This window comes from Nycticebus coucang, chromosome 15 (genome assembly GCF_027406575.1).
Source record: "Nycticebus coucang isolate mNycCou1 chromosome 15, mNycCou1.pri, whole genome shotgun sequence".
Lineage (NCBI taxonomy): Eukaryota > Metazoa > Chordata > Mammalia > Primates > Lorisidae > Nycticebus > Nycticebus coucang.
Window position 1 is genome coordinate 12,935,711 of NC_069794.1, and position 22,059 is coordinate 12,957,769.

Consider the following 22,059-nt stretch of genomic DNA (forward strand, 5'->3'; position numbering starts at 1 on the left):
AGAACACTAATTATATTTTTAAAATAGAGATCAAATAAGATACATATAATAGCCTATTAGATCTCAAACACATATATTTAAAATCAAATCAAGACTGGAAGTTAGTACACACAGAACTTTAAATATCTGGTATCTATATTTCCCACAATGTCATCTCCCAAATATAGTTCCAGATACTTAATTCAGTTGCTTTTAAGGTCACTTACATATGCTAACAACTCTGCTCCTAGATAGCAGTTATTTCATACACTAACAAATAGTTGTTTTTTTTTTTTAATCAATATCTGAATATGAAAGTATAAACACTCTGAGTAAGGTTGGCCACTGCAGGTTGTCTACACACTCATCACCTATACACTGACTTCATTTTATGTTTGGTGGTATATAAGCAACATCGGCTTTAAAAAGATCATTCCTCAGAAGCTTAACTTACGTAAATTTATTTTGTTTCGTAATCTAATTAAGTGCATACATTTTTATTTAATTGGTTCATAAAATTACACAAATTTCATTACGAAAACAAAACAAATTCTTAATTCTATCTTCAATAGAATAGGAAAAATATAGGCAAATATATTGGATTTTTCTTACTAATATTAAATCAATTTTACTATATCCAAGAGTTGAAAATATTTTTTTACTGACTTTCACATCTAAAAACACTTTAAATCACATTTAAATATTTTTAAATTAACTCAATCTTTAACAGCTACTTACAATCCAGAAGGCAAATTACTGGCTGCAGTGATACCAAAGGAATATTGCATCACTTCAACAAGGATCAAGTCAAAAAAAGCTGACAAAACCCAGGAACCCAGCAAAAAGGACTAAAAGATAAAAACAGGAAAAAAATTATAGAGATGAGTCTCCTAAAAATAAAGTAACATTTACTTAGAAAAAGCTCAGTTATATACACGTTTTAAGTGTTATTTGTTTCCATTAAAACAGACTTCAAAATTAAGGAGTAAACCCATATTATATTGTTCAAATGTATTAACTTCCATAATTTCTAAGTATGTTGATGAAATGGTCCATAGAAAGAAATATTTTTAACAAGTAACACATATGACTATGCAAAAGAAGTGATTTTAATTTTATTAAAGTCTTAATTAAAATTTTTACTATCAGGCTTGGTGCCCGTAGCTCACTGGTTATTGCACCGGCCACATACACCAGGGCTGGTGGGTTCAAACCCAGCCCAGGCCTGCTAAACAACGATTGACTACAACAAAAAAATAGCCGAGCATTGTGGTGGGCACCTGTAGTCCCAGCTACTTGGGAGGCTGAGGCTAGAGAACTGTTTAAGGCTCAGAGTTTGAGGTTGCTGTGAGCTGTGACACCATTGTACTCTACTGAAAGCGACACAGTGAGACGGTCTCAAAAAAAAAAAAAAAAAAAAAATTTAGTATCTAGTCACACCTAATGTTATCTATTATCATCATTATTGTTATTATGCTAGTGGCTTAAATTTTTAAATTTTCTCTGGTTAATGTGAATACTTCAAATCAGATACAGGAGCAAGTAATTAAAAAGATAATTGTAAATAATGACACCATGTTTAATAAAATAAAACCCATTTAACAAAATTTTTCCCTTATCTAAGTAGCAAAGGCAGAACACATAAAAACTTACTGCAAATTTTCTGCTTCCATATCTTCTCTCAAATATTCTAAAATTATAAATAAGCAGACTACTGCAGAAAGTGTCTTTCAAATCAAGGCAAATTATTCTTCCACATATCAACCTCCAAATCTAGATGGGGATTTAAAAAAGAACAAGAAATAAGAGTAAGATTTGTTCAGGTCTCTTCATTAGTAAATTTATTAGGCTTACTTTACATGTCTATTTTTAATATTCTAATTTAAGCAAAAGCACAAGGCACACACAAAACAAAAACTAAAATGTGTGTTCTCTGAAAATGAGCTCGACTTTCTCCTACTAAAAATTCTTCCAACGGTAGCACAAAGGGTACTTAAAATTGTTTTGCTTATTAGAAGAAAATATACTCCCATTAAGATCATAGAAAACTTATTGTAAAAAATTTTAGGACTACTTCTAGTAAGATAAAAATTTATGTACATAGCTGGAATGAATAACTAACAAATGTTCATCTTCATGCTACTGAATAAAACAAAGTTGTAACTGAAAAACCACTTAGGTACAAATTAAATATAATTTCATGGCAATACCTATTTCATGGCAACTATATACAAGGTAATCTATGGCAAATACTGCTAAATATGTCTAGGTTTAAAATATTAGTAAATATTTTACTAATTTATTAGTAAATATTTTACTAATTTATTAGTAAAATGATTTATTAGTAAATCATTACTATTATTTTATTTAATCATTTCACCCAATATCTGGTTAGGTGAAAAACTTACATGGAAATATACAAAGAACAGCTACTTAAAAGACCATTTTGAGTCTTCTAAAACATTTTTTAGATTTTTAAAGATAACTTTAATGACAGTTCCAAAACATTCTGATCTTCTTTCCCCTTTACAATTACCTTATGAGATATTATTAAATATTAAAATATTAATCCTGTCTTTACTATGTATTTTTATTGTGGTCAAATAGACATAAAATAAAATGTACTATTTTAACTACTAAGCATATAACTCAGAGGTATTAAGAACACCGGCAATGGGGCGGCGCCTATGGCTCAGTCGGTAAGGCACCGGCCCCATATACCGAGGGTGGCGGGTTCAAACCTGGCCCCGGCCAAACTGCAACCAAAAAATAGCCGGGCGTTGTGGCAGGCGCCTGTAGTCCCAGCTACTCGGGAAGGTGAGGCAAGAGAATCGCTTAAGCCCAGGAGTTGGAGGTTGCTGTGAGCTGTGTGAGGCCACGGCACTCTACCGAGGGCCATAAAGTGAGACTCTGTCTCTACAAAAAAAAGAAAATTCAAAAAAAAAAAAAGAACACCGGCAATGTTATACAACCATCACTTCTATCCATTTCCAGAATTTTTTTATTATCCTAGAAACTCTGTACCCATTAAACACCAACTCCCCATATCCTCTCTCCTTGGTCCCCAGTAAACACTATTCTACTTTATGTCTCTATGAATTTGCTTATTCTGGATACATCATGTAAGTGGAATCATATATTTGTCTTTATGTCGAGCTAATGTCACTTTGCCATGATGTTTTCAAGGTTCGTGCTGAAGCATGTACACATTATCATCAATCTCATTCTCTGTTATGGTTGAATAACATCCCATGGTGTGTGTGTGTATATATATATATATATATATATATATATATATATATATATATATATACCATATTTTGTTTATTGATCTGCTGATAGACATTTGGGTTGTTTCCACCTTTTGGCTATTGTGAATAATGCTGCTGTGAACACTGGTAATATTAACCCTAACTTAAGACAAGAAAAAAGAGGCAGAGAGAAAATATTTTATTTGTCTAAAGTCATACAACCAGTACTCTTGTCAACAGCAATAATAAGAAAACTGATTATTCTGTCTCTACTTCAAGCAAGATATCAGGCAGCTTGCAGGGGGGGCTACCTGCAAGCCTGTGCTGAGGCCATAGCTTGGTTCAAGGAAAAGCCAGCACCATGATTTGTTAGGAATGATCGACATGGGCACATGTGTCCTACAGGTGGCATCTCCAAACTAAATCTCTTTCCTCCCTCAGAAACTTTAGGTTGTATCTACTATCCTCAATATGATCAAATAAGAAAGTATACTTGAGAGTACCTGGCTAAGTGTCAAGTACTTCACCAATCTAAGATGATGACCATCATCTTTGCAGAACAGCAAATTTAAAAATTATGAAAGGGGGCTCCAAATCCTCTGTCCCCACATTTAATATTAAAATGAAAATAACTCAGGACCGATCCCTGACAGCCACTAGGAAAATCTGAGGATTAAGAAAATTAAGATGTGGCTCGGCACCTGTAGCTCAGCAGCTACGGCACCAGCCACATACACCAGAGCTGGTGGGTTTGAATCCAGCCCAGGCCTGCCAAACAACAATGACAACTATAACCAAAAAATAGCTGGGCCTTGTGGTATGCGCCTGTAGTCCCAGCTACTTGAGAGGCTGAGATAAGAGAATTGCTTGAGCCCAGGAGTTAGAGGTTGCTGTGAGCTGTGATGCTATGGCACTCTGCCCAGGGTGACAGCCTGAGATTGTCTCAAAAAAAAAGAAAGAAAATTAAGACTTTATGATTATTAAAATATAACAAATTGCATTTATAGAACCCCATGTGTTTTTGGTTTTTGTATTTTTAGTTAATGATAAAACTGGTATAGTTTTAAATAATTTACATGTTAGAACTATTCAAAGACACAAAGACCTGATACAAGAATTAACTACGGCATATTAACTGTGAAGGTTAATGTCCACTAAAGACTGATCACTGGCTTGTACTCAACAAAGCGCTCCTTCTGCCTTTCAACCTAAAGAAAACTGACCCAATTTCTGCCTTAGCTGCCCAAATCTGGGAGATTCAGAAACTACAAAACAAAGCCTCCTGGACTCTTCCAATCTAAGCTTGTATTAGTCTCAAAACATGCTTCCTTTACTGTATTCCTAAGGTCTGAAGTAAAATGCCCTTCTCCCCTTCACTGCTAATGAACAGCTATCCCTTCTTCAGACCAAACTGAAAACGCACATCCTTAAGGCTCTCCAGGACTCTATCCTCACTTACAGTCCCTACTTCCCATATCATCCCCTAAGGATTTCACGTACACTTGGGTTCTACCATGTGATGTTTTCACATGTATGTGTGGGTTTAGATTTTCAGGGCAGACAGCAACTCCTCATATCTCCGTAGCAGCTCTTATGAACACATACTGAGAGCCCCAGGTTCTAATACGAGGGTGTGCCATTCACACTCTTGTACAGAAGAGTAGTCCTCTTCTACCCAGGGAGCTTACCACTTTTCAAGCATTTCAAGTATTGATACCCAGAAAGTGGGCTTAGGAGTCAAAGCTAATTAATTTCAGAAAATAGGAAGTTACAAACCCAGGGCCCAAGGGCCCAAGCAGTTCTTGAGGCTGGCTAAATTCTAGAATTCTCTGGGGAATGTTTTTAAAAGTACCCAAATGCACAGGCCCCACCATTAGACTCTGATTCAGTTGATATAGGGTAAGATCGTGGGTTTATTTAGATCTACAGGTATAGATATTTTAAATTTTTAAGTCTCTAGGTTGTTCAAATGTGTGGCCAGAGTTGAAAACGACCGCATTACAGCAAGTGAAATAATATAGAAGCCATACTACATTCTGAAAGGAAGCCCTTCACAGAGACTTGGTAAAGTCCTTCTGAGAAATGGTGTTAATTACACCACTATCAAGAAAATGTGTTGGTATTCAAGAAATGATTATGCTTAAAATGGCTCATCAAGTGTTTATAAAAGAGGGTAGCAAAAAGTTGTACACCAGAATTTGCACTAATACTCCTTCTCACAGAGAAGACATCACCAGCATTTTCAATGAGATCATTCCAGAAACCTGGAAAGCCACAGAGTTCTGCTCTTTCCCATAGCAAAAACTCAGGAGAGTTTTTGGTTTAACCACCACTGTATTTGAGTAATCATAAATTTATAATCTGTTACAACTGAAAAAGCTAGAGCACCTAGTCAAATATTCAAACAGACAAGTTTTTGGAAAAGCTAAGTATGCATTCTGAGCATTAAAAAAATAATATTTAACATTCTTTTTAATTTCCTTAAAGTTATAAATTGCATTTCCATGAGTAAAAAGTGAAACTGAAAACAGACGTGCAATGTCTGAAATGAAAAGCAATGCTTCAATTGGTTTATTATTATCTGCTTTGCTGGAAACATCAATAAACACAAATAGAAAACGTATTTACTAACAGATTATTAATAGTTATTTCTTACAAATTCAGGAGTTTTGATGGACTAATAGCAGGAAGAAAAGACAATCTAGAAACAAAATCTGCCTTTTCTCCTCCTGGAGGCCAGTGCTGCAGAGCTCACCTGGAAGTCGTGCTTGACTGCCTGGAGGTCATACACAAAGAACTTCTGACAGTGAGGCAGGAGGAGGGCCAGCAGAAGGGACAGGGCACTCGGGACCAGCAGAAGACTCTTCGACAGAGGTGCCTTGTCTGGAGGGAAAGAGGAAGCCACTTTCAGAATGACTGTCCCTAAGATTTAAAAAATACATCGGTGAAAAGCAAGAGAATTCACTTATTTTAAATCAGAGTGAAGACAAAGTCCAGAAACCATGAAATTTAGTTCTAACAACATATTTTCAAAACCTTTACCTGAAAAAGTGATCAAAGGACATTGGAAAACAAGTGGAATTCACTGGCAGAGGCTTCACTGTCATTTGGTTCTTAAATGAGACCAAACCAAGTTTCTTGCCAGTGACTTCCGAAGTGTAAAGAAACAGAGAAGATGTGTTTTCTATTAAATTGACCTGTTAGCTCCTAAGTACATGAGACTCAAATCCATAAAGACATTTGGTTTTTTAAGTTTGTAAGTTTATTCTTCCTGATACATATTAGAGGTACTATTTTAGGGGTACATGTAATAATATCCCAGTTATCCTATAACATCTGGATAAGTGGGATGCCCAAAACCTTAAATACTCATCTTTTCCTTATGCTGGAAACATACAAATTATTCTCTTCTAGCTATTCTGAAATGTACAACAAATTAGTATTAACTACAGTCACCGTGCTGATCTACTGAACACAAGGTCTTATTTCTTCTAATTGTCTATTTGTACCCATTAATCAAGTCCTCTTCATTAACCCCTCCCTCCCACCTTTCCCAGCCACTGGTATCACCAAACTACTCTCTATTTACATGAGATCCATTTTTCCACCTCCCACTTATGAATGAGAACATGAAAAATTTGTCTTCCTATGCTTAGCTTTTTCATTTAATAATTTATAGTTCCATCCTTGTGCTACAAATGACAGGACTCATTTTTTTCTATGGATAATATTCCATTTGTGTGTCTGTATAAACCAAATCTTCTTTATCCATTCATCCACTGACACTTAAACTGATTCCATATTTTGGCTACTGTGAGTAGTGCTGCAATAAACATGAGGGTGCAGATATCGCTCTGATGTATTGATTTCCTTTCTTTTTGCTATATTGAGTAGTGAAATTGCTGGATCATATGGTAGTTCTACTTATAATTTCTGAGTAGCCTCCACACTGTTCTCCATATTGGCGGTACTAATTTGTACTTCCATCAATAGTGTATGAGTGTTCCCCTTTCTCCACATCCTTCCAAGCATATGTCATCCCTTTTTGATAAAAACCATTCTACTGCGGTCAGATGATATCTCATTGTGGTTTTGATTTGCATTTCTCTGATAATTAGTAGTGTTAAGCATTTTCTATTCTTTTTGGCCATTTACGTGTCTTCTTTTTAAAATTTCTTTTTATTATTTCAGATTATATGTGTTCTTTTCAGAAATGCCTATTCAGATCTTTTGCTTATTTTTTAATTGAATAGTTTGTTTTTTATGCTATTGAGTTGTTTGAGCTCCTTATAAATTCTGGTTATTAATCCGTGGTCAGGTGGATAGCTGGCAAATATCTTCTCCCATTCTGTGGGTTATCACCTCACTGATTGTTTCCTCCGCTGTGCAGCTTTTCAGCTTGATGTAGTTCCATTTGTCCATTTTTGCTTTAGCTGTATTTTTGAGGTCTTGTACAAAAAAAAAATCTTTGTCCAAACCAATGTCCTAGAGCATTTCCTCAACATTTTCTTCTAGTAGTTTCATAGTTTCAGGTCTTAGATGTAAGTCTTTTAATCCATTTTGATTTGACTTTTTATATAGGGTGAAAGGTAGAGCTCTAGTTTCAGTCTTCTGCATTTGGTGATCCAGTTTTCCCAGAATCATTTATTGAAGACCATCCTTTCCCCATTGTATGTTCTTGGCACCCTTGTCAAAAATGAGTTGGCTTTAAATGGACTTATATCTGGGTCCTCCATTCTGCTCCATTGGTCTATGCTCCTGTTTTTATGCCAGTACCATGCTGATTTGGTTATTATAGCTTTGTACTGCAGTATATTTTGAAGTCAGGTATTGTGATACCTCCAGCTTTATTCTTTTTGATCAGGATTACTTTGGCTGTCTGGGGTCTTTTGGGGTTCTATGTAAATCCTAGAATCATTTTTGTATTTCTGTCAAGAATGTCATTTATATGTTGATAGAGATTGCACTAAATCTATAAATTGCTTTCACAATATTAATTCTTCCAATCCATGAGCATGGAAAAGCCTTTCATTTTCTTGTGTCTTCTTCGATTTCTTTCATTAGTGTTTTATAGTTTTCCTTTTATAGATCTTTCAGATCTTTGGTTAAATTGATTCCTAGGTATTTTACTCATTTTTTGAGACACAGTCTCACTTTGTCACCCTTGGTACAGTGTCATGGCATCATAGCTGTCAGCAACCTCAAACTCTTGGACTGAAGAGGTTCTCTTGCCTCAGCTTCCCGAGTAGCTGGGACTACAAGCACCTGCCACAATGTCCCAGCTATTTGTTAAGAGACAGGGTCTAGCTCTTGCTCAGGCTGGTCTGGAACTCTCAAGCTCAAACAATCTACCTGCCTCAGCCTCCCAGATTGCTGGGATTATAAGGATGAGCCATGGTGCCCTCATAGGTTTTTTGGTTTTTTTTTTTTTTAATTCAAGTGGTTAAAAGTACTACTGCTGACTGCAGTAGGCTTCTGAAGTTTTCCACTATGAGTACAACTGAAGCTGGAGTCACTTTTCCAAGAGCACCTGACATGTGACCTCTGCCTTGCACTAAGAGCACTCACATTCCTCTTGCTCTCTGACCTTGTCACTTGCACATTAAGTAAGATATAATTATACTATCGAGGACATTTGGGACATTTTAGAAACAGTATAAATCTCTTCCCTCTTTATTCTGATATGAGAGAATAAAAAGAAGCAAACTGTATTTTTTTTCTAGCTCTTCACTTTTTTTTCCCAACAGAATGGAGGTCAGCTTTTCCCTACTCAGGAACATGTCTTCCATGCATAATGTTTAACCAAAGCATGCCTCTCCTCTGCCTCCTGATCTTCCTCAGTTCCACTTTTGTGGTGTGCCTTCCTCTCTCACGGACACTGAAAACAAGCCCCTGAAGCTATGTGCTGAGTTAATCCATGGGGCAGGCCCTGATCTGGGAGGGGGAAAAGGCCCTGGAGCCCATAAGACCTGGGTTTGAGCCCTCATTTTGACATTTACTCATGCTTTTTCTTGGACACAACAACTGACCTCTCTGAGAATCTTGGACACAATAACTGACTTCATCGGACCTAAATCTCTAGGAAGTTAAGGTAATGCATGTAGAAAAGACTAGTAAATTGCCCAGCCCATGATAGGCAATCAAAACAAAGTGAATCTAAATCTTAGGAAAACCACTGAAATAACATGTTTTCCTTGGAAAAAATTGCTTTATATAATAACCCTGTAATATTCATGTATCAAATGTCTAGTATTGAGAACTCAAGTGGTATACCACGTGTGGTTACAAAAGCATGGCTGAGATTTCCATGAAAGAATGAAACACTTAATCAGACACTGTCTTTTTCTCTGAATATCACTATTTCCTCCCCTCCTTTTATTATGAAAAATTTTACATACACTTAAAGTGTGGTTTTAACTTCCATTGAGACCTTTGCCTGAATCAAAACTAAACTGGGGGGGAGGGTGTTAAATAATGGTAATTTTGATCATTCTTTTATATTTATTAGCTGGTATTCTTCGCATAAAATATTTCTTATGTTTGCTTTCCTTTTATGTGGGGATTACTCCATACACTTGGATTTTCAGGTATACAATATATTACAATCAATTACATTCTTCCTCTCTTTTTTTTTTTTTTTTTTTAATACTCCACCTATCCCAGTGGGAGACCTTGAACTACCCCAGTGGCCTTTCAATCTTGATCCTCCACCTCCTACTCTGGCCACTCCATTTACTCCTTCATCTCTGAGTTTCCTGACTCTTAGGCTCACCTGTACTTCTAGACTTAGATTTTCTCTAAGGAGCCCTGTTAAAGAATGTTAGGAAATAGTCTTTAGAAAACAAATCTGGGCAATAGATGTGCTCAGTGTAATTTGGGGTATCACTGCTTCTAGCTCTTTCGGTAGTCAGAGCTAGAAAACATTTTGTGAAATCATGATTCGTAATATTTCCAATTCAAATCTAACAATTTAACATTATGAGACTTTGTTAAGCTCTTATCTTTTCTCTTAAATATTAATATTTACATATTTACTTCATCCTAGATTACACATGAAATAATTTGTTGTATATTAGTATCATTACAAACAATACACTAGCTGCTTATTAAGTTCACTGAGCAATGTTTAAAGTATCTTTAAAACTTTGATGGTGTTTCTTTCCTTTTTGTTTAATGTACAGTAGAACCTCTGTAATTTGAACACCCAAGGGACTATAACAAATTAATCGGTCACATACAGAGGTGGTCAACATAAGGAACTACGCCTACTACACTAATGTACATGTGGTACATGCCTGGTCTGTGAAATTAAATCAACTTAAGGAAGTGGTCAATGTAGGGAGGTGGTCAGCTATGGAGGTTCTACCGTGTGTGCGTGTGTGTGTGTGATATATATATGTATATACATATATATCTCCACTAAGGATGGACAGAGGCTTGTGTTCAAAAGCTACTTGAAATAATTCTTTTCTCTGTGTGAATATGACAAACAGATTTATTTCTATTTACATTCAATAGTAGTATTTGCTTTTTTCTCTTTAATTTTTTGAATGTGCAAAGGATTTACATTGTTCTAAAAACCAAAACTACAAAAAACAGAGGTTTATTTCACTTTAGTGAAACTATCTATCCCATTTCCTACCCCGTCCTAGGTAGATATGTACCTTTCCAGTAGCTTCAAGTTTACCTCCCAGTTTTCTTTTTGAAAAACTAAATAATATATATTAACATATATTAATACACATGAGGACATGGTACAAAATACGTATACAGGCAGTTTCTCATTTCCACACAGCTCAGATATGCAGACTTCAGTTACCACAATTTTTGAACACCAGTTCTACTGACACCATGGTTCAAATTTTAGTTATGATAGTTTATTAACTGTAAAAGAACTGCATAAAGTACAATCTTCACTGCTAGCTTCAGTACGTACATCGTTATGTCAAAAAGACACACATTTTGATCAGTGACCCATGAAGTCACTTCTTTCAAAGTCTGTCAATTCATGCACAGACAGCAAAGCACGTAGTGGTCTTCCCTCCTTGTCTCACAGTGATAAATCCACCTGACATTTTTACAAAAATGTATCATCGGGGCGGCGCCTGTGGCTCAAAGGAGTAGGGTGCCAGCCCCATATACCAGAGGTGGTGGGTTCAAACCTAGCCCGAGCCAGCAAACTGCAAAAAAAAAAAAAAAAAAATGTATCATCAAAAGAAGGAACTGGCCAGGCACAGGGGCTAGTATCAAATGTCTAGTATTCTGGGAGGCCAATGCAGGTGGAGCTCAGGGATTCGAGACCAACCTGAGCAAAAGCAAGACCCTAGCTCTAAAAGAAATAGCCAGGTATTGTGGCAGGTGCCTGTAGTTCCAGCTACTCAGGAAGCTGAGGCAAGAGAATTACCCTGTTTCCCCGAAAATAAGACATCCTCTGAAAATAAGACCTACTTACAGGAAAGATAAGACGTCCCCTGAAAATAAGACCTCGCGCATCTTTGGGAGCACACCTTAAAATAAGACACTGTCTTATTTTCAGGGAAACAGGGTACTTGAGCCCAAGAGCTTGAGGTTGCTGTGAGCTGTGATGCCATGGCACTGTGGCAAAGGCAACAAAGTGAGACTCTGTCTAAAAAAAAAGAAGGAACTAGTCAATAAAGATGAAAGTACAGCAAAGAAATGGAAGAAAATGCTAGAAGTGAAATGTGATTCGAATGTAACAAAGTTATAGAAGAACTGGTAAGCCAGAGAAGTGCTAACACTGCCACCATTCAAGAGACTCCAGATGTACAGCCAGTGAAAGGCAAACTCATCAACAGAAATGAAGAAAGTGGTTGTAAGTGAGTGTATGATGCCCCATAATCATATCATTGTATACAGTTATGATTTAATAAAAAAAATTAAAAAAAAAAAAAAAAAAAAAGAAAGTGGTTGTGGTAGGTCTCCAAAGATGTCCACATCCTATTCCCCATAACCTACAACTGTGTTAGGTTTCATGGCAAAGGGGAGATATGTCTGCAGACAGAATCAAATGTCCTTGAGATGAGAAGATTATCCAGGATAGCCAGCTGGATCCAATGTAATCACAAGGGTCCTCATAAGTGAAAGGAGAGACAGGAGAGTGAGTTTCAGAGGGATAATGTAAGAAAGCGTCCACCAGACATCCCTGGCTTTGAAGATGAAAGCAGGCCAGCCATGAGCCAAGAAATTTGGGCAGCCTCAAAAAAGCTGACAAAGGCAAAGAAACAGATTCCTTCTTAGAGCTGCCGGAGAAATGCAGCCGTTGATCCATTTTGGACTTCTGTCCTCCAGAACTGTAATATAATAAATTTGTGTTGTTTTAAACCATCTAGTTTGTGATCATTTGTTACACAAACTATAAGAGATTAAACCAATGATTGTGAAGTTCCAGAAGAAGTGACACAAGAATCTACATATTAAGGAAACTCTCAGAGATATTTCATAACATTGAAAGCAGAACAAAATCTCAGAAACTCAGCCAAATTCCGGCAAGTACATGACAATTCACAATGTATAAAAAAGATATTTCCCACATCATAACTTATACAAGAAGAAGGAAAACTCTATCCAAACTACTCTTGATAAGGTTTTTACAAAGAAATAAAATACTAATTCTCAATGTATCTAATGTCTGTAATTATACTATAATATTAGTTTTACTACTTTTTCATTTCCTATACATTTGTAACTATATATTTGTAAGAGTTTTTAATGTTTAACAAAACATTATTTCAACAGTTTCCAAATTTTCCCCATTGATTATTAAAATAGCTTTGCCTGGTTTCACCTTGCACACTCATTTTTATGGTCCTCTATTACCTTACGAAGTAAGGACTAGCTATGTGCATTTGTGTGTGTGTGTGTACGTTCTTTCCTCAAAGAATACGTCAAGTTGCCACTTTTCTATGGCCCCAAGCTCAAATGACCTAGGCTTTGGTTCTCCAGATCTTCACATTCTGGGTCCCCTGACTCTCCTGCAAGACCTCTCACTATCCTGATCTCAGGATCCTTTGCTCCAATCAAACTACTCACCTCATTACCTCCTAAACACACTGGTTTCTGTTTCAGTAACTTTGGAAAAAATTTTCCAGACTTAAAACCCAAAATATCATCAATGCCTTCTTCAGGAGTAGAGACAATCCCATATCTCAATCTCATGCAGCCTTCAAATTATAGCTCACTTTCCACTCTTCTCCATCAGTGTGAGCTAACCATTTTAGCCCAAAGGTTCTCCCTCATGCTGCACCCTTGTTCCTATACACTACTGCGCTCACTCAGGGCTCTGTACAGTTCTGCCTTCCAATTGCATTGAAGATCCCTGAAGGGAGGCCACACACCTTACTCTCCTCTCTCCCCACCACAAAGCATGCATAGCACAGCCACATGCACAGATGAAATGCTCACACCATGCACAGGCAAGACCACAGAAAGCTACCACTGACGGGAACGTTCTCAGGTTCTATGAGGTACACTTCATCTTATTCATAAGAAATTCCCTGGGGGCGAATTTACCAGTTACAGTTGATATTGTGGTTATTGTGTTTGTTTAAGCATATAAAAATAGCCCAACTATTTCCTCTCTGGTAAGGTCCCAAAACACCTAAACTGGAACCATCAATAAAGTGGTCGCATGAGCTTCCTGACCAGAATGCAACCAAGCCTCCTTGGAAGCTAAGACCTCCACAGCTCCCCATTAGCAGGTAGGTACCTCAGAAGCAGAGAAAAGCACTATGAACTTGACCCACCTAAATTCTATCTCGAGCAATTTAAGCCTCAATTTTCCTTATTTGTAAAATGGAGATGACAATCTATCTTGAAAGTGTTTATGAGGTTCAGCGCCTGTAGCTCAAGCAGCTAGGGTGCCAACCACATACACCAGAGCTGGTGGGTTCAAATCCAGCCCAGGCACACCAAATAACGACAACTACAACCAAAAAATAGCCAGGCGTTGTGGTAGGCACCTGTTAGTCCCAGCTACTTGGGAGGCTCAGGCAAGAGAATCGCTTAAGCCCAAGAGCTGGAGGTTTCTGTGAGCTGTAATGCCACGGCACTCTACCCAGGGTGACAGCTTGAGACTCTGTCTCAAAAAAAGAAAAAAAAAGAAAAAAAGAAAAAGAAAGTTATGAGAAGAAAATGAAATAAAGAATCAATGAATATAGAGAAAACTGCCCCTACCACCAGCACCATCACAATATTCCAGGAAAGCAGGCTTTCCCCACTGAAGGCAAACTGATTACACATATTCTGACAGGATGGAAGATGGAGCAGGGGTGACGTAGGTGCACCCTGAAGGGGCAGCTCAGGCCATGTTCCTCTTTCAACCTGGGTTTTCACCTGTCCTTGTGAAATGGACCCCATCATTCCTGTCTCCTCCTTTGACAGCTCCTGAACAACTCAACACTGCTAGAGAAATCACACAGCTGAGCTGCAAGACTCCACTGTCAGTGCATGGCCCCAGGACTCAAACTGAGCCTCCACCGCTTTCTCTAGGAAGTCTGCTCTCCAACTCCCATCTCATACCATCTCCTCCTCTCTCCTCAAACCCCTTAGTTCACACTCCCAACTTGGTTACATGTCATCAAATGAATAAGTGAATGATTTGCTTTGGTGTATTCTCAATCCTTCTCCAAATACTAATAGCTCCCACAATGTACCATGCATTTTTCTAGGCCCTTGGGTACAGCAACAATTGATGGGCAAAGTTCCCTATTGTTGTGGTGTTTACAGTCTAGACAGGAAAGAAAATAAACAAAACAGGGAGAGAGATTAAAGATGGCGGCCGAGTAACAGCTTCCCTGCAACAGCGAGTCTGGGGAGACAAGACTCCAGGCATCTCTGGCCAGTGGGACCTGTCTATAATTATCCCTTTGAGGATACAGGGAGCCAGCAAGGGACTTCTGGACCCCAAGAGGAGCACAAAAACAGTGGAAAACTGGCAAGTGGTTGCGTGTGTTCGATCAACCTAATCACGCCGGCAACCGTAAGTACAAGCAGCAGTGAGACTGCAAACCGGAAAGGCCTTACCTGTGAACTGTTTCGGTGTTCTTGGACTTGGCACTCAGTTGAACTGCCTTGGGGAGAGCTTGAGCAGGAGTGTGGAGAACTTTGGGCATTGTCTGGGGCCCCAGACTGAGCCACTGAGCTGGCGCAGGAAGCCATTGTGAAAGAACTGCCCCGGCAAGCTCCACCCTCAGGGTCTCAGAGCAAGGATTGGGCGGGTCAAAGTAACCTACTGACTGAGCAGCCTAAAGGTGGGGACTGAGCTGCCTTACAGCCTTAATCCTTAGGGGCAGAGTGAGACGGTTTTGGCACACTGGAGCCTTGGGCTGTTGCCCTGGGTAGAGTACCGTGACGTCACAGCTCATAGCAACCTCAAACTTCTGGGCCTGGCGCCGCCCAGACCTCCATAAGAGCTGTGCAGCAACCCCTGACAGGTGACCCACACCCACCGGGCCTCCACATTCCCTGACCAGGAACTGCAGGAGCCACGCAACCCTGTGTCCTCCCTCCTGTGTCCTCCCAGCTTCCACACTAGCCCGTTCATCTGGACAGGGACTCTGGTAGCTGCATGACCTTTGGAGCCCTCCCTGCCTCTGCACAGAGCTCTTCTCCTGGACAGAGACTGCTGAAGCCTTGGGCTCTCTGTGCCAAAGTCACTGGGCGCCTGGCACTCCCAGAACCGTGTGCACCACCCCCAGCCCTGTTGCTGGATCCGGTGTGTCACAAACCAGAGCTGCTTCCACAAACAGAACTCCCTAGCTAGAGCAGCCCCAGAGGAACTACATAGGGTCAATCCCTACAAAGATCCAGCAACAATAGAGTGATCCCGCTGGGGTCTAATCTTGGAGAGACACCTCCCCAACTCTGAGGACGGCCAGAGGCAACGGTGAAAAACAATCATGAGGACGGGCGGCGCCTGTGGCTCAGTCGGTAAGGCGCCAGCCCCATATACCGAGGGTGGCGGGTTCAAACCCGGCCCTGGCTGAACTGCAACCAAAAAATAGCCGGGCGTTGTGGCAGGCACCTGTGATCCCAGCTACTCGGGAGGCTGAGGCAGGAGAATCGCTGAAGCCCAGGAGTTGGAGGTTGCTGTGAGCTGTGTGATGCCAAGGCACTCTACCGAGGGCTATAAAGTGAGACTCTGTCTCTACAAAAAAAAAAAAAAAAAAACAATCATGAGGAGAAATCAACAGAAAAACTCTGGCAATATGACTAATCAGAGTAGATCAACTCCCCAAGGATCAATGGGGCAGAAACAGCACAAGACCCCATGCACAAACAAATACCTGAGATGTCAGAAATTGAATTCAGGATCTGGATAGCAAATAAGATCGAATTAGAATTCCGAAAGTTATCTCAAGAATGCAACGGATTCAAAGACAAAATGACCAAAGATTTCAACACATTGAGACAAGAAGTTGCATCCCTCAAATATCTGAGAAACACAGTAGAATCCCTCAGTAACAGAATGGAGCAAGCAGAAGAAAGAATTTCTGACACTGAAGACAAAGCTTTTGAACGCTCCCAAACCCTCAAAGAAGAATAGAAATGCAGAGCAAAAACAGACCACTCTCTGAGAGAGCTCTCGGATAATTTGAAGAAAACCAATATTCGTCATATAGGGATCCCCGAAAGTGATGAAGTGGCTTCACAAGGCACAGAGTCTCTTCTCCATGAGATTATGAAGGAGAACTTTCCAGACATGCTAAGAGATTCCGAAATTCAGATAGCAGACAGTTTCAGAACTCCAGCATGACTCAACCCAAATAAGACATCCCCCAGACACATCATAATCAATTTCACTGAAGTTAATATGAAGGAGAAAATTCTAAAAGCTGTCAGACTAAAGAAAACCATTACCTACAAGGAGAAGAATATCAGAATAACTGCAGAACTCTCTGCTGAAACCTTTCAAGCTAGAAGAGGATGGTCATCGACTTTTAATCTCCTAAAACAAAATAACTTTCAACCCAGGATCCTGTACCCAGCTAAACTGAGCTTCATTTATGATGGAGAAATTAAATAGCTCAATGACATACACATGTTGAAGAAATTTGCGATAACTAAACCAGCTCTCCAGGATATTCTCAGACCTATCGTCCATAAAGACCAGCGTAATCCTCCACCACAAAAGTAAAATCACCCAGAAAATTTTGATCAAATTCCAACTTCCACAGTCGCAAAAGGATTAAAAATGTCCACTGGACTCTCCAAAGGCTTATCGATACTCTCAATTTATGTGAATGGCTTAAACTGTCCTCTAAAGAGGCACAGGTTGGCTGACTGGATACAAAAACTCAAGCCAGATATCTGCTGCCTACAAGAATCGCATCTTACATTAAAAGACAAATATAGACTCAAGGTGAAGGGATGGTCATCTACATTCCAGGCAAATGGAAAGCAGAAAAAAGCAGGCATTGCAATCCTGTTCGCAGACGCAATAGGCTTTAAACCAACCAAAATAATTAAGGATAAGGATGGACACTTCATTATTTGCTAAAGGTAATACTCAATATGATGAGATCTCTATTATTAATATTTATTTATTTATTTTTTTTTTTTGTAGAGACAGAGTTTCACTTTATTGCCCTCGGTAGAGTGCCGTGGCGTCACACAGCTCACAGCAACCTCCAACTCCTGGGCTTAGGCGATTCTCCTGCCTCAGCCTTCTGAGCAGCTGGGACTACAGGCGCCTGCCATAAAGCCCAGCCATTTTTTTGTTGCAGTTTGGCCGGGGCTGGGTTTGAACCCACCACCCTCGGTATATGGGGCCGGCATCCTGCTCACTGAGCCATAGGCGCCGCCCTATTATTAATATTTATGCACCCAACCACAACGCACCTCAATTTATAAGAGAAACTCTAACAGACATGAGCAACTCAATTTCCTCCACTTCCATAGTAGTTGGAGACTTTAACACCCCTTTAGCAGTGCTCGATAGATCCTCCAAAAAGAAGCTAAGCAAAGAAATTTTAGATTTAAACTCAACCATTCAACATCTGGACTTAACGGACATCTACAGAACATTTCATCCCAACAAAACTGAATACACATTCTTCTCATCAGCCCACAAAACATACTCCAAAATCGACCACATCCTAGGCCACAAATCTAACCTCAGCAAATTTAAAAAAATAGAAATTATTCCTTGCATCTTCGCAGACTATCATGGAATAAAAGTTGAACTAAATAACAACAGGAACCTGCATACCCATACAAGAACATGGAAGCTAAACAACCTTATGCTGAAGGATAGATGGGTTATAGACTAGATTAAGAAGGAAATCACCAAATTTTTGGAACTAAACAACAATCAAGACATGAATTACCAGAACCTCTGGGATACTGCAAAGGCAGTCCTAAGAGGGAAATTTATAGCACTGCAAGCCTTCCTCAAGAAAACAGAAAGAGAAGTTAATAACTTAATGGGACATCTCAAGCAACTGGAGAAGGAAGAACACTCCAACCCCAAACCCAGCAGAAGAAAAGAAATAACCAAAATCAGAGCAGAGCTAAATGAAATTGAAAACAAAAGAATTATACAACAGATCAATAAATCCAAAAGCTGGTTTTTTGAAAAGATCAATAAAATAGATAAACCTTTGGCCAACCTAACCAGGAAAAAAAGAGTAAAATCTCTAATTTCATCAATCAGAAATGGTAATGATGAAATAACAACAGACCCCTCAGAAATTCAAAAAATCCTTAACGAATACTACAAGAAACTCTACTCTCACAAATACGAAAATCTGAAAGAAATCGACCAATACCTGGAAGCATGCCACCTACCATGACTTAGCCAGAACGAAGTGGAAATGTTGAACAGGCCTATATCAAGTTCTGAAATAGCATCAACTATACAAAATCTCCCTAAAAAGAAAAGCCCAGGACCAGATGGCTTTACGTCAGAATTCTACCAAACATTTAAAGAACTAGTACTTATACTACTAAACCTCTTCCAAAATATAGAAAAAGAAGGAATATTACCCAGCACATTCTACAAAGCAAACATCACCTTGATCCCCGAACCAGGGAAAGACCCAACAGGAAAAGAAAATTATAGACCAATATCACTAATGAATATAGATGTTAAAATACTCAATAAGATCCTAACAAACAGAATACAACAACACATCAAAAAAATTATACACCATGACCAAGTTGGATTTATTCCAGGGTCTCAAGGCTGGTTCGATATACGTAAATCTATGAATGTAATTCAACACATAAACAAACTTAAAAATAAACACCATATGATTCTTTCAATTGATGCAGAAAAAGCTTTTGATAATATCCAGCATCCCTTCATGATCAAAGCACTTAAGAAAACTGGTATAGAAGGGACATTTCTTAAACTAATAGAAGCCATCTACAGCAAACCCACAGCCAGTATCGTATTGAATGGAGTTAAATTGAAATCATTTCCACTTAGATCAGGAACCAGGCAAGGTTGCCCATTGTCTCCATTGCTCTTTAACATTGTAATGGAAGGTTTAGCCATTGCAATTAGGGAAGAAAAGGCAATCAAGGGTATCCACATAGGGTCAGAAGAGATCAAACTTTCACTCTTCGCAGATGATATGATCGTATACCTGGAAAACACTAGGGATTCTGCTACAAAACTTTTAGAAGTGATCAAGGAATATAGCAATGTCTCAGGCTACAAAATCAACACCCATAAATCTGTAGCCTTTATATATACCAACAATAACCAAGCCGAACAAACAGTCAAGGACTCTATTCCTTTCACAGTAGTGCCAAAGAAGATGAAATATTTGGGAGTATACCTAACAAAGGACATGAAAGATCTCTACAAAAAGAACTATGAAACTCTAAGAAAAGAAATAGCCGAAGATGTTAACAAATGGAAAAACATACCATGCTCATGGCTGGGAACAATCAACATTGTTAAAATGTCCATACTGCCCAAAGGAATATATAACTTTAATGCAATTCCTATTAAAGCTCCATTGTCATACTTTAAAGATCTTGAAAAAATAATACTTCGTTTTATATGGAATCAGAAAAAAACCTCGAATAGCCAAAACATTACTGAGCAATAAAAAAGCAGGAGGAATCACGCTACCAGACCTGAGACTGTACTATAAATCAATAGTGATCAAAACAGCATGGTACTGGCACAAAAGCAGAGAAGTAGATGTCTGTAACAGAATAGAGAACCAAGAGATGGATCCAGCTACTTACGGTTATTTGATCTTTGACAAGCCAATTAAAAACATTCAGTGGGGAAAAGATTCCCTATTTAACAAATGGTGCTGGGTAAACTGGCTGGCAACCTGTAGAAGAATGAAACTGGACCCACACCTTTCACCATTAACTAAGACAGACTCTCACTGCATAAAAGATTTAAACTTAAGACATGAAACTATAAAAAATACTTGAAGAAAGTGCAAGGAAAACTCTTGAAGGAATCGGCCTGGGTGAATATTTTATGAGGAGGACTTCCCAGGCAATTGAAGCAGTATCAAAAATACACTACTGGGACCTGAATCAAACTAAAAAGCTTCTGCACAGCCAAGAACATAGTGAGTAAAGCAAGCAGACAGCCCTCAGAATGGGAGAAAATATTTGCAGGTTATACCTCCAATAAAGGTCTAATAACCAGAATCCACAGAGAACTCAAACGTATTAACAAAAAAAGAACACCCATCTCAGGGTGGGCAAGGGACTTGAAGAGAAACTTCTCTAAAGAAGACCGACGCAAGATCTACAAACATATGAAAAAAAGCTCATTATCCTTAATCATCAGAGAAATGCACATCAAAACTACTCTGAGATATCACCTAACCCCAGTAAGAGTAGCCCACATAACAAAATCCCAAAACCAGAAATGTTGGCGTGGATGTGGAGGAAAGGGCACACTTCTACACTGCTGGTGGAAATGCCCACTAATACGTTCCTTCTGGAAGGATGTTTGGAGAACACTTAGAGACTTAAAAATAGACCTGCCATTCGATCCTATAATTCCTTTACTAGGTTTATACCCAGAAGACCAAAAGTCACAATATAACAAAGACATCTGTACCAGAATGTTTATTGCAGCCCAATTCATAATTGCTAAGTCATGGAAGAAGTCCAAGTGCCCATCGACCCACGAATGGACTAGCAAATTGTGGTACATGTATACCATGGAATATTATGCAGCCTTAAAGAAAGATGGAGACTTTACCTCTTTCATGTTCACGTGGATGGAGCTGGAACATATTCTTCTTAGCAAAGTATCTCAGGAATGGAAGAAAAAGTATCCAATGTACTCAGCCCGACTATGAAGCTAAATTATAGCTTTCACATGAAGACTATAAACCAACTATAGTACAAGACTATGGGGAAAGGGCCAAGGAAGGGGAAGGGAGGGGGGAGGTTTTGGTGGAGGAAGGGTAATGGGTGGGGCCACATCTATGGTGCATCTTAGAATGGGTACAGGCGATTGCACTAATGTACACAGCTATGATTTAACAAGAAAAAAAAGAAAAAAAAAGAAAAGAAACAAAACGAGGTAGATAGACACATATACGTTATCTTGGCTAGAAATAAATGTTATAGCAAAATTAGGCAGGGCAAATAAAGCCTGTGTTACCTACCCGCATATTCCCTCCTGGTCTCACCAAGCCCCAACTAAAGATAGGTACAGCGATGTGACTTGCTTTGGCTGAATAAATGAAAGATGTCACTTTCAGGCAGATACTTTTAGAGCCAATGAATCCCAACCTGAGCCACAGTGAGACCCCGTCTCTAAATACAATAAAAAAAACTAGTCCAGCACTGTGGCAGGCACCTGCAGTCCCAGCTA

The 22,059-nt window shown here is 38.9% G+C and overlaps 1 protein-coding gene across 2 annotated transcripts in view; it reads right to left on the bottom strand.

Annotated features, from left to right (window-relative positions):
* The window catches only part of UBAC2 (UBA domain containing 2), a 176,698-nt gene that overhangs the window by 132,912 nt on the left and 21,727 nt on the right, over positions 1-22,059 (bottom strand). For both annotated transcript variants that reach the window (XM_053563260.1, XM_053563261.1), the window contains exons 2-4: positions 5,986-6,113; positions 1,633-1,752; positions 718-827 (exon numbers count right to left, since the gene is read on the bottom strand). In XM_053563260.1, the coding sequence (XP_053419235.1) occupies positions 718-827; positions 1,633-1,752; positions 5,986-6,113 (358 nt within the window). The remainder of the gene's footprint in view (positions 1-717; positions 828-1,632; positions 1,753-5,985; positions 6,114-22,059) is intronic.